The 13,169-nt window shown below is 45.4% G+C and overlaps 1 protein-coding gene across 2 annotated transcripts in view; it reads left to right on the forward strand.

The window, feature by feature from the left end:
* The window catches only part of LOC122631512, a 95,380-nt gene that overhangs the window by 19,293 nt on the left and 62,918 nt on the right, over window positions 1–13,169 (forward strand). For both annotated transcript variants that reach the window (XM_043817278.1, XM_043817287.1), the window contains exons 5-6: window positions 8,307–8,430; window positions 11,687–11,791. In XM_043817278.1, the coding sequence (XP_043673213.1) occupies window positions 8,307–8,430; window positions 11,687–11,791 (229 nt within the window). The remainder of the gene's footprint in view (window positions 1–8,306; window positions 8,431–11,686; window positions 11,792–13,169) is intronic.

Raw genomic sequence — 13,169 nt, forward strand, 5'->3', positions numbered from 1 at the left:
AGAGAGAGAGAGAGAGAGAGAGAGAGAGAGAGAGAGAGAGAGAGAGATTGCAAAAGTAATTTGGCTAAGTGTTGCTTTCGTCCCCATGAATTGAAATTTCCTCGAAACGTACCGAAAAGTACTAGAAGAGAAGATGGAAACACGATGTAAGTACGTTCGGCGCAAGTACTCGAAAGACGAACGAAAGACTATCGTCTTTTTATCGGCTCTTTACCTCGAACCTCTCGCGCGGTAGCCCTTTAGATTATATCTTTCCAAAGTCGATCTATTGTCCAGGCATTCCCAATTATCGACGAAACTTTCGACACTCCGAAACTCGAGAGATTCACGATCCGACAAGTATTTACATACATTCGCTGCCACATACGCGATTTAACGCAATTCGTTACGAGCGACGAGTTTCGATAAGACGGCCGATAATGCTCTCATCGTAGATTCTTCTCTTTTCAAATTTTCATCCAAAAATTATTACGACCTTTCTCTCATTTTCCTTCTTTCAATCGACGCGGTTTTCGCTCCTTTTCTTTCTTTCTTTCTTTCTTTTTCCTTCTTTCTTTTTTTAGATGCAGCATATCGTTTAAACGTTCCACGAGTTTTCCAAACCGTCTTGGACGCACGTCGTTATCGGTGACCTAACGACGTTTTCGACCTTCTTTCACGATTTCGAAGAAGCTTACCCGTCTTTCGTCCATTGTGAATTTTATGCTTCTCGATAATGCGACGATCATATTTCACGGACTACAATTTCGTAATGACATCGATTCGCCCTCTTTCCTGCGCGCGCTCCCTCTCCCTCTCCCTCTTTCTTTATTTTCTTTTCTTTCTCCGTCCCTCTTTTCATTTTACAATGCGTTCTGTAAGTCGAACGTGAAACGCATCTCGGCCCTAATCCGTTTACCATCGGCGAGCATTTGCAGGCGCGTGACGGAAACATAAGAATCTCGGTAATCCCAAGCTTAAAGGCTGTCCATAATCTATCCTCGAGTTAGCTTCGGCTCTTGTTAATATCAAACTTTTATATCTTCCTTCTCCTTTTCCTCTTTCGCGATTATTAACTTTAAAATCTCTTGATCAGCAATCTAGCGATTCTTCGAAACGATCAAAAAGCGATTTATAATTTATGCGAACAAATTTGCGATAGTTCAGATCGCGGCCGCTATATTTCCCTATTAAATTCTTCTGTAAATTTACAATTCGTAGTAAGTGGAGACTTGCTCTTTCGATAGCAGACCAAAACGGAACACTTCGGCGTTTTAATCTTAAATATTCTCCTCGCGTGAAAGAACGAAGCGTGAAAAAATAGAGGATAAAAACAATCGTAGATCGTTGAAAGAAAAAACTTGCGGATCGATATCATCGATAGTTCGGTTCCTAACGGAAAAGAAAAATAAAAGGAAAGAAAAGTCCGTCCACTTTTCTCCCTTAACTTTTCCCCGCTCGGTTCGCTTATAAAATATCATTGCCGGAAAGAGAGGGTAGCGCAAATAAAAGTCCCTCGAACAGTCGATATCGTTCCGTAGAAGTTTGACGATTCCGACGCTCGAACGAAGAGAGACGACCGATACAAAAGGTGGAGGAATACATAAATTCGTAAGTAACATGAAACTTGCTACCGCGGCCTCACCGTTTCTTTCTTATACTTTATCCATGATATCATACGTTTCCATCTACTTCTCTTTATTAAAAAACGAGCCAAGTCTAAAGATAGAAAAGCTTTTCCGCTTATATTAACCGAATTTCTCTTTTAAATCCTGTTACAATTACGGCCTTAAAATAACTTTAAGAAATATCGTTCTATACCGAGGACTCGAGATCACAGTTTTTAATATCGAAAATAGAAACGTTTGGATATTTATCCGAGACTTGTAAGAGACTTTCTCAAAGAGATGAAACGACGGGACCAAAGTCTATTTTTCTCCTTTTTCTCTTTCTCGCTATTCCGAAGGTCCTTGAACCATCGCGAACTGCGAAGATCCCTGAAAAGGATTTCGACTCGAGTATCCTTCCATATTCTTTCTTTCGGACGAAAGAAGATGCGTTTGACTGCACCGACAAAATCTATCGACAAAAGAGACTGCCTGCTGATCCAATTGATTCGCAAAGGAGTTTGAAAATTATGAGAACAGCGTAGCGCCTTTGCCGGAGATATTCGCGAAAGAATGTCGTGAGATCGTCATAAACGTATTACGTAGGCCCGGTCCGGTTCGATCGGAAAGGAAGGATCAACGGAGGATCTTTTCATCGGCGCGAAGGCTAGAAAAAAGAGAGAGAGAGGAGGCGGTGGGGGTGGGTGGTAGCGCACTTTTTTCCGCACGAATTGCACCAAGTACATCTTATCTTTCGACGGAGGGTCGTACAAATTAAATTAGAGGGTGGCCTTACCTCGGATAGGGGTGTAATTCAGTCACGTCCGAGAGACGACCCTTCCTTTTACACACACTCGAATACTCGTCTCACCCTTTAACCGTTCCGTCCTCCCTCAGCGCGTCCGAGAGTAGCCTCTCGCCTGGATTTAACCTAATCTTTCTATACGTCCGTTCGAAAATACCATAGTCATAGATATCGCGGATGTTTGCTTTATCGAAGTATGAAGATTATCCGGTGGGACGTCCCTTTTAATTCTTTTCGTCTCGAGTTCGAGCGAGTATCGAGGAAATTCCATGACGAGACAAAAGGACGAGCAACGTTTTCAAACCCGCGGTACTGAATTCCTGATTCGAAAAGAATGGAAGCAGCATCGCCGCGACTGCCTTCGTTCGCGATATCCACCTTGGTTCCATCGCCATCACTAGCAACAATCCCCCCAGTTTTTCTGTTCGTGACGTCACCTGGCGCGCGGCCAACTCGAAGCGCTCAATGAAACGGTCGGGGAAGCCAAGGCGACGTAGTCGACGTGCTTTTACGACGGCATTATTTTGCGTGCGCACACGCGAACGGCCATCCGATCTTGTGGCAACGACCTTGATAGAGGACTTGAACGATATCGCATTTCTTCCGCGTATCGTTCGAAAAGAGACCTAAAATCGAACGATCCTACGTCGTAACATTTCCTACAACGCGACACCTCTTTCCGGCATTCTTGCGACAAATTACTTTTCGACGATCGTAACTTGCTTCTTCTCTTTTGGCTTGCCTTTTATTCGCGTTTGCACTTTAAACGACGCGATCGTGACCACGAACGATTGCTACAGAGAGAGAGAGGGGGGGGAGGGGAGAGGGGGGGGGGGAGAGAAAAACGATGAATCACGAGACGAGCCATTCTTTCGCGCTTCTAGACGATCGATCGACGAGTCTGGCGCGTCGACATCGAGACGTAAGCGGAAGGAGAACGAGAGATAGAGATAAAAAGGAAAAGAAATAGGTGGGCTAGGAGAAGCGGAGTGACCAGTGGGAGGTTCGAGCAAAAGTTGAAAATATAACGGATAAAGTATAGTAAAAGCGATGAAGAGGGTGCGGTAGAGAGATTGATTAAGCGATGTATAAAAAAAAGAAGGAAAGATAGAACGTGCGAGAAAACGGAACGAGATCAGGTAGCTTTTCCTGTTGCGAGGACAATCTGGGTCAGGTCTGGCTTAAAATATTCATAGAGCCGACCGAAGAGCGAGAGATCTCCGTACGAGCGGTTCGATTCGCATTAGAAATGCGCTGACTGTGATATGTCAAGAAACTCGAGAAACTCGAGAGGGGTATAACGTCGGAGTAACGCTATAAACGAACGGCATCGGCAACATGGGTCGGTGTATCTCCTCTCTTCCAAAGTTTACGTGTGCGGACGCACACGGAAAGAAGCAGCCATCCCTAACGGTGCCGCCTTGGCGTAGCTTTTAGCGATATCTCCTTTACCCCTAACGTCAACATTTTCGCTACGTTCCACGGTATGACGCTTGCCGCACTCATGCGATCTTGAATTGAATTTGCCGTCACAACGATGAATATCCTTGATTTCGGGAGAACGTCTTCCTCCCGGCGGATGAAAATCCTGCCTCTCCGCGTTTCAATTCCGTATCTCTCGATCCTTCGTTGCTTTTCATTTTATCGAAAAGGTAGACGACGTTTGTCAAAGAAGCGCTACGGTTATCACAGAATTTTTTACCAATTTCCTTCAAACACACTTTTATATCCTATATAGGTATATAGAATTAATTTTGATTTCTTTTAGCAAAGCCACGCGCAAAAATCTTTCTGCCGACCTAATATTCCTTCTCCGGTAATTAACTATCGAAAGTAGATATAATATGCCGATCGGAGAAAAAGTTTTCGATTATTATTTCCGTCCGCTCCGCACCCCTACCCTCGAGAGACTTCATTACCTTACGAATAAAAGTATTACCGAGAGAGAGAGAGAGAGAGAGAGAGAGGCTCTGAACGGCGCGCACGGGAGAGATCGATCTTCTTCTCGCCGTTTTAACACCGTCGAGGAGACTTACCTACCTAAATTTGCATTTTCATTACCGACTTAAAGCTCACTCGAGAGTGGTCTTTCAATGGCTGCCGTCCTTTCTTCCGCACGCCCAAAGAGGCCACCCACTCTCTCGTCGTTAATCAGACAGGAATCGAGATTTAGCGAGAAAGAACTTGCCATTTTTGAAGTTCGAAGAAAGAGGAACAAAAATAAAAGGACCGTTGCGTAATGTAAGTTGGAGTAACGGAGATGGAGGATGCATCGGATATCGATTTATATTTCTCCACGATGGAGGTCTTCGATGGCAGCCACTACGATCGAGAATCATTTCCAAGACTCGGTGGGAAGTTCTTCGTTCCGTTGATCGACGATTCCAGTCGTGGCTCACGAAGACTATGAAGAAACGGCTCGACGGGATGGCACTCTTCGATCGATCCTATCATTTCCGTTCTACTCTTTATCTTCCCCTTCTAGCGTCTCCTTCGAAGTAAATCGTTCGTTTGCCTTCCTAACGCCGTGGAAATATGAAGGAAGGAACGGGAGACCGAATATCGCTTCGATGATTCCGCAAGTACGTCGTTCGGTGTGTCCTTCTTTCGATATCTCGAAAGATTCGAGGCAGTCTTTCGTAGATAATCGCTATCTCCTTTTAAGAGGGACTTGACGCGTGATCTTTGCAGTAGAGGATCGAGTCGAGTCGCTTCGTTGTCCCAAGAAATTGATGAACGACCACGAGATCTCGTTCGATCGAGAGCTATAGGAAATTGTAGCCGCTTTTACGAGAACGACGGTTCCTTCCTTCTATCGTCATATTCTCTCTCGTACGTAATGGGAAATAGTTATAGCGTTCGTTCTTCTCGCGTGACAAATCCCCACGCGACGTTTGTAATTATTTGCGGAGATTATGGCGGAGAATCATTGTGTTGTCGGACCCTTAATTGCGGAGGCGTCTTGCCTCATTCGCGAATATCCATCTCTCTCTCTCTCTCTCTCTCTCTCTTCCTCGTTTGCTCGCTCTACACGTTTTCGCGTACACCGTAATTCTCTCTTTTTGTCCTCGTTCAATTTCATGAGATGGCGCGAGAACGCCGAGCCAGCACACGCCGACGACGACGAGGAGGTTGTTGAAAAAAATCTTGAAAAGGGGTCAAAACGCGCGTGCGAGAGAAAGAAAGGGGTGGGATTTATAGAGACGTTAATAATCGTGTCGCCTCGTGACTCGGTCGGGTAGTATCGACGTTTCGCGTTTGTTCCGCTAAAATGTGTCTCCTATCGATCGGCAGAATTTTTACGTCGAAACGAAATGCACTCGAATCGATCGCATACATATTTCTCAACAAAATAGATTAGAAACGTGAAATTAATTCGTTGATTGGTAAAGAGAATTATTGTGGACGCGATCGCAAGAAAATTAATTTCGCTTTAAGATTCATGGAAAAATTGCACATTTGGATGCGCGAGATAGGAATGCAAATTGCTTTCGTTTCGTTTATTTTACTACGATGCATATCGAACAAGAGGGTGGTTAACGTTCTTCTTCTTTCTCTCTCTCTCTCTCTCTCTCTCTCTCTGGCTTTCTACCCTTTCGTTTCTTCCATCGATTCGTTCAGACTCTTATTCCTCTCTTGTATGATCGAAACGATAATTGGGCTCGGTTGCATGGAGACGGATTGAAATCAGACGGGGGCGACCACACGTCACACCTATATCACTAACTCAATTCACCTACCCCTGCTAGGGTTGTAATAGGCTGGAATTAATTCCAACTCGGGCGGATCGACGAGCATCCTCGATCGAGTACAGCGAGTCGTCTTTAATTATCGTTGCGCGTAAGGTAGAAAGAAGTTGAAATTGATCGAAATACTTTGCAAAAGCGATCGATCGACGAGAGACGCGGTATTTCCGAGTCGCGGCTAACCAAAACCATTGTGGCTAATTTATCGATTATTAGAACGGGAGAGGGAACGTAAGTTATCCTGATAAGAAGCAATTACTGCTAAGCGCGTAGCGTACGCTCGATTTGGATCTTGTGATCGTCCGAATGACGTCCTTTAATTCGCAATTCGATCGTTAGCATCTTCGACGGAAGAACGTTGCGCTCTCTCTCTCTCTCTCTCTCTCTCTCTTTCTCTCGATGTTTCTTCTTTATCTTTGCCATGCGCAAAGTGCGAAACGCGAAATGCGGAAAGGCAAGATCCGTCGGTCCAAAGATAATCCTCCTTTCCTTTATCCGTTTCTTGGCGCGGCGCGGCGGTTCGGTACGAAACTGGATGATCTCCGATAACGAGGTTGTAGGTATTTAAAATCTCGACCTCCGTATATCTCGAGACTCGTTATTCTCTCCTTCTCGTCGCATCGATCGTTGGAAATTATCAAGAATGTTACGAAACGAAACGGCGACTAGACCCTAAGGAAATTCGCTTTCGAGAGAAAATCCTTTGATTCGTCCTAATTATCGTTACTCGCGCCTTAACCCTTACTCGAGCTTTTAGCGTCGACGAGGCTGTTTTCAGTTTTTACGATTCGCTGTTTCTCTAACGAGAACGCCGTAGTCTAGTTTCGCGATGGAATCGGATTAGTGGGGCAGAAATAATTGAAAGGAATTCGTTAGAACGTCGAGTGCCCTCGTCGACGTACGATCGCGTGTTACGTCCGTCGTAAGTCGAGAAAACGGAGAAAATATTTTCTCCAGACGTTGACGGTGAAATACAGGGTACAACAGGTTCTTAAAAGGAGCGAAAACCTCGATCAACCCGATCTCGATTTCCTCGCTTCGAGCTCTTTCAAGGACATCGATCTTTAACACTTTATGCCACGCATGGAATTATAATTTTGCGACCCTGACGCAAATTCCTCTGAAATTCCTCGCACACGATTACTCGAGGGACAAAAATATCGAGGACCGAGCTCGTTCCAAGGTGCAAGTTCGTTATTATATATATTATAAATAAAAAAGTATCGCTTTTTAACCGCTGCTCGTCGTTCGCGAGTCAGCGCACTTACGTACTAACGGGTTTTTGCACCTCTTCGATTATTCTTTACTCTCGATTCTTTCCGATAGAAAAACTCTAAGCGGTTGAAATAACGAGAGAAGAATTTTTCATAGCTACGCCCATTATCGCTCGACGCTACCGGCGACACGGAAGCAGCGCATCCAGACTGTTATACGCCGAATGGGAAGAACGCTTTCGACGAAGTCGTATAAATTATTATATATTCACGCTTCTATCTAATAATTGCAGTTGGCGAACAGCCGGCACGAAACGCGTTGACTCTCGATGCTAATGCAATAAGAGGGATCGTTGGCGAATGAATTACGATGCGTTCGGAACAACGACTCCCCCCATTTACTACGTGCATTAAATTATTTACTCTTTCGTCGTACGCCGCGCAAACTCGTTTAAAAGATGGTCGAAAAATTAGTACGAACAAAATTAGCTATCCGGATATCCATGTACGTACGAAAGATAAACAGTATCGTGAATCAACAAGACGTTCTCGAGTATATTTGATCGACTCGATGAATTATAGTCGACGTAAGGCAAACAGTACGGTTATTCGCTACTCTGCATTACGAATTTACCGCAGTCTCTTTAATATTAAAGCTTTCGCGATATTCCACGATTAAAATATAGCGTTAAATAAATGTGGCACAAGTTGAATCGTTTTCTTTTCTTTTTTTTCCTTTTTTTTTTCTTTTTTTTTTCGTCCGATCGCCCTTGGAATTACTTTAATCCAGTAGGTACAGTTTAGCAATCTTATCGCAAGATCTTCTCGCTCACTTTCTGGACGAACGTAACAACGCTTTTTAGCTTTTTTTAGAACGACAATTTTTTTTCTTTTCCAAGTAGTCGTCGTCCGATAGAACCTTGGATTTATATCATTTTATACCTTCATTTTTCAGGAGGGCTCTGGACAGTGGGTCGGCTTGGATTCCGAGCTCGAAATGAGGGGTGCCGAAATCGTTGGCACGAAAAAGCCGACCGGTCACTCTCTTCTAATAGACTGTCGATTGGAGCTACCTTTCGGTGAGTCGAGTATTTATCATTGCTCTATAAAAATAGAAAAAGATGATTATACCTAAGGACATACGACCGTGCTTTTATATCAGTATATAATTTTCTAGTTCTTTATCACGAGATACACCCGCGCGCGTACACTCTCAAACGCAACAAAACGATCATCGTGAAAAATTTAAAGTCGAACGATGTAGTTCATTAGTCGCGCGTGACGAACGACCTTTCCAAATACGGTTGCCAAAAGTGTTCAACGCGAGACTTACTGTTAGAAAAAGAGTCTCGGCTGACACACACGTATATTCGTTTAATTTCACGACCGTCAGACTCGAATCTAGTGGAATCGAAAGAGCGTAAATGTTGAAAAAATGAAAAAAAGGATGGATCCGTCCGAGTTTGGGAGGTAAAGGTCGTGGATTACGAGAGGATCGAACGAAATTGGCTGCCGGTAAGCCTCGAAGATTTTTATAATCGAAGCGACGATAGAAATAGCCGTCGGTGAAAGACGATAAGTACCGTTCGAAAGAAGCGAAGAGGATTTTTAGGAAAGTAGGGAGTAACGTGCGTTACGGGTTCGTGGTAGTCGATCGTGCGAGAGCCGGGGGAGGAGAGAACACGACTTCTCTTGCACGGGGACGAACTTTTAATTGAGTACGTCTAGAAACTTGTCGAGCTTTTGGCTCGACGCCTGCCGGTGGTTCGTAGATTCCAAGCCGATGTACCATCCGCATGCCGCGTAGCTACGTGCTTCGAGAATTATTTCGACGTCTGGTACTTTGGAAACTGGTCGAAATCGACCGAACGCTGCATCCAGAAGGGGGGAGAACGAACAAAAAGGAAGAACCGACGAAGCTTCCTCGGTCCAAGTTTTGCTTCCGGATTCGGGCGAAACGAGGATAGCGCGTTTCTGCGATTTGGAAGCACGCACGAAAGGCGCGCGCGTGCGCGAGCAAGCCAGAGAGAGAGAGAGAGAGCACTTCGTTTCTCAATTTGGTTTCCTCTTCCTTTCAAGGACGATGCGATTCTTTCTCAAGCAGACATCCGATGATACCACCGACACGCTTTTCGTGCGTTTATTCGAGACTGGGAGACGCGTCGTTCTAGCGTTGTATCCTATAGCGCGTTGTACATGCATTATTCATGAGCGATCGCGTATAACTGGCGAAATGTGCGAACTCATCGTTTTCCCTTCCGATATCGATCGTTAATAACTCTCGCGTAACCGCTCCAAAGGCAGCCAGTTTAAACGAAGGATTTTAAAAAACGTTTAGCCGACAATCGAAATCGAATGAAGACGCGGTCGCGAAACGACGAGACCCTTCGTTAGCGCCTGCCTCGACATTTTCAGACGCACGTACATGTATACTCGTTAATTTTCCAAAATCGATCGGAGGTAAGAACGAGCGTTTTTTTCCTTTTGCTAAATGGAATCTTCGGGAAAGAACGTTCGGTTCGAAAACGTTGTACTTTCCAAGAAGCGCGGTCGGCTTTTACCTACTGGCCGGTCGTCGACACGACGATCGATATGTTATCGACCCTCTCGCTTCTCGGTTACAATCGAGCATGTTTCCGATAATTTCGTGATAAAAATGGACAAAATTTTCTTTCTTGGGATAACGTCATGGATTGACGTCGAACAAAAAATCCGGAGGGAGGCGGTAAACTGGACAGTAACGGGAATAAATATCGGAGCATCGATCGCGGGCTACGTCGACGGGAGGGGGAAGGGAGGGGACGGGAAGGCGCGGAACGGGGCAGGATGGGACGAAGCCGTTTAAAGCACGGACCGATTAGCCGAACGCGTTGACGCGAAAATTGCCCTTTATCGCGGACGATTTTTCTCGATTCCCTTATATTTAAATCGTGCGCAAAGTCTTACGCGAGTTCCTTTTAAAGCAACGGTGCAAATTATTTTGTATCACGCGATGCTCCACTTGACCGTGTTGCGAAATGAGGGAAAAAAGGAGGCCGTTTATAATAAACCTAGGTGCAGGCTGCATCGCTCTACCCATCCCTCTACCCCCTCGCATTCCCTTCCTTTCCCTTTCTTTCCGACGTCTCCCTCGTCCACACGTTCTCTTTCTCGTTCTCTTTTTCCTTTTCCACCTTTGTCTTTCTCCCGTTTCCTCCCCTTCCTCCTCCTCCTTCCTCGTTCCTCGAGCTCCCGTCCTTCTCTCGCAACCGCGTGTACTTTTATTCCACGTATACTTCCGGTTTTTCCATCCGCGCCGACATGCCTGCGTTTAATGGATTTTCATCGAGCGCTCTCTTTCTTCTCCCGGTTTATCTTTCATTGAATTTTTTTAGGGCGACGCGTAAATAGAACACAGATACCTCTTAAATTATGTTTTAAGACCTTGACACTCGTCCGACGCATAATGTATCTTTTACGCTCGCAATCACTTTCGCGATATAAAAATAACGTTTTGGGTCGGTACCTATAATATCCATCGGAAGGCAATGTGCTCCGAAAGAATCAATATCTTCGTGGGTACACGTGGAAAAGATTTATGACGCTCGTAGAACGGTGAGCCGGTATTTTTGAAGACACCTCGATGGATTCATAAATATAAGTCAGATTTATCGGACTGCATAGCATTACGTCGACACGGGAACGGTTTATTTTCATGGCTATCCCTGAGCACCGCGACAAGAAGAAAGATCTTACTCCGACGGCTTTACGCATAAATCACCGTTCGCTAAATCAGAAAATTCGTACGGAGCTCTTTCTCTCTTGTTCGTCTCCATTCGTCTCGGATAAGGTCTTTTATCACGAAACTACTGACTGGCCTCGACGGACCTCGACTCGACCATCTCTCGTCCCGATGTACATACGCAAGAGAGGAGACGGACGTGCGAAGTAGTACGGCAAAGAGAGGCGATGGAGAAGAAAACTTTGGAGATACTATCGCGGGCTGCCATCGACGGGGCAAGGGGGAGAGGGCGTGACGTATCGACTCGTTCGTCTCGTTAATGCGACCAGATCGACCGATCTCTATTCGCGAGGAAGAAAACGCATTGCCGAAGCGGCACCGTTTGTTCGAGCTTTAATCCGAGCCAAAGCAGTTCGCTCTCTGCGAGATCGGCGAACATCTTTAAATCAATCCCGCAAAACACTTTTGGCAACCGCGTCGGCGCGAAAACACACATATACTCGTACATTTACGGACGCGCACGTAGACGCAGAAAAGAAAAGAAAAGAAAGAAAAGAAAAGAAAAACACGATCGTTAAACGGATAAGAAACGTCCGATCGTACCGTCTGATCAGTGTCTGACCAATCAGGAAAGAGCGATCGACGAACCGGATGGAAAGCCCTGCTAACGAGCGAAACGGCAATGCAGTTGCGAGCAGCTCGGCCCATGTGTGGCTCAGGTACCCTCGTCAAAATCCGCATTGACCTTGATCAATAGGATCTCCTCCCGATTTTTGGTTTTTGGGATTCCCGTCGAACGCGGGAACGCCGTGCGCCACTTCGCACCTCACGTTTTTCTTTCGTCGTTCAGCGGATGCTTCGTTCTTCGTGAATTTGCGTCGAGGACTCGCGCGCGGATCGTCGAGCGTATCACGTTATTTCGCTCTTGCCCAAGACATGCCAACGCAAAGGAAATTTAACGAAACGATCGAAACGAGACGCGCTTTCACGATCCACGAGAGTATCCGCGTCGTTTGTACGTAATTAGCGATAATAACCCTCTTCTTGCTCGTCAGCCACTGCACCATAGTCTTTACATGTCGGTTTTCGTTTCTCTTTCTTTTATCACTTCTTTCTCTTTGCGCGTGTATTTGAGACGATGCAATAGGAAAGCTCGTGAACGACGACGATCGATCTCGGTTCGACGAAAGATTACTTTTAGATAATAGGCCCGAGATTTGTCGTTCCACGGTAATTAAGAAAATGGCTTTGAACTTAATCGACTCGAGTCCTTTGTTCCAAGCTTTCCGCCTCTCTTTCTTTCGCTTTCCTCCTTTTCTCCGTTGAGTTAATCGTTCGATCTCTTACGGGTCGACTCGTGCGTGTTTCGCGACGGTATGAGGCAACGTAAAGCGTAAAGTCGCGCTAAGGAAATTCCTTTCGGTCCTTCGCGATGTATTTACCACGATTAAAACGATATTCTCCTCGTACGTCTTCTCCTTTCGTCGAATCGATCGATCGTCGACGTAATACGCGAAAGAAACATACACAAATACACACACGTACACAGAGGAAAGAGAAAAACAAGAAGGTTTTGTATTGTCACGAGAGCACGGCACCTCTTCTAGGAATTCCGCTTTTCGTTATCTTTAGTTTGATATATTTAGAGGAAAAAAGAACGCGTCGATCGTTTGTAAATCGATCCTGGAAGGTGAGACGTTTAACCTTTCGATGTGCTCGACCGTAAGCAAGCGCGTAAGCTTCGTCGAGAGACTTTTGTCGCGTTTCGTCCATAAAAGAGACGGAGAGGAAGCGTCGATGCGCCGACGATCAGGTTTGCTAAGAGTATCGAGGTAAAATGAAAGAAACGTTGGAAGCGGTGACGAAGCGCCGCTTATGGAGGATTTTTCTCGTCGCGCGGAGAACCGCGTTATCCGGTATCTCTTTTATCGCGCGCGAAGATACGCGTACGCGTTGCTTTTTCTCCGAGTTTACGCGACGAACTCGCTGTCTTCCACCTTTCTTGTCGAATGTCCAAATACGTCGTTCATCTCCGTTTCCTCGTTAACGACAACCTTCATCGCTACTCTCCTACTCGTTCGATTGGCCGATATTAAT

Source organism: Vespula pensylvanica, chromosome 1, assembly GCF_014466175.1.
Source record: "Vespula pensylvanica isolate Volc-1 chromosome 1, ASM1446617v1, whole genome shotgun sequence".
Taxonomy (NCBI): Eukaryota; Metazoa; Arthropoda; class Insecta; order Hymenoptera; family Vespidae; genus Vespula; species Vespula pensylvanica.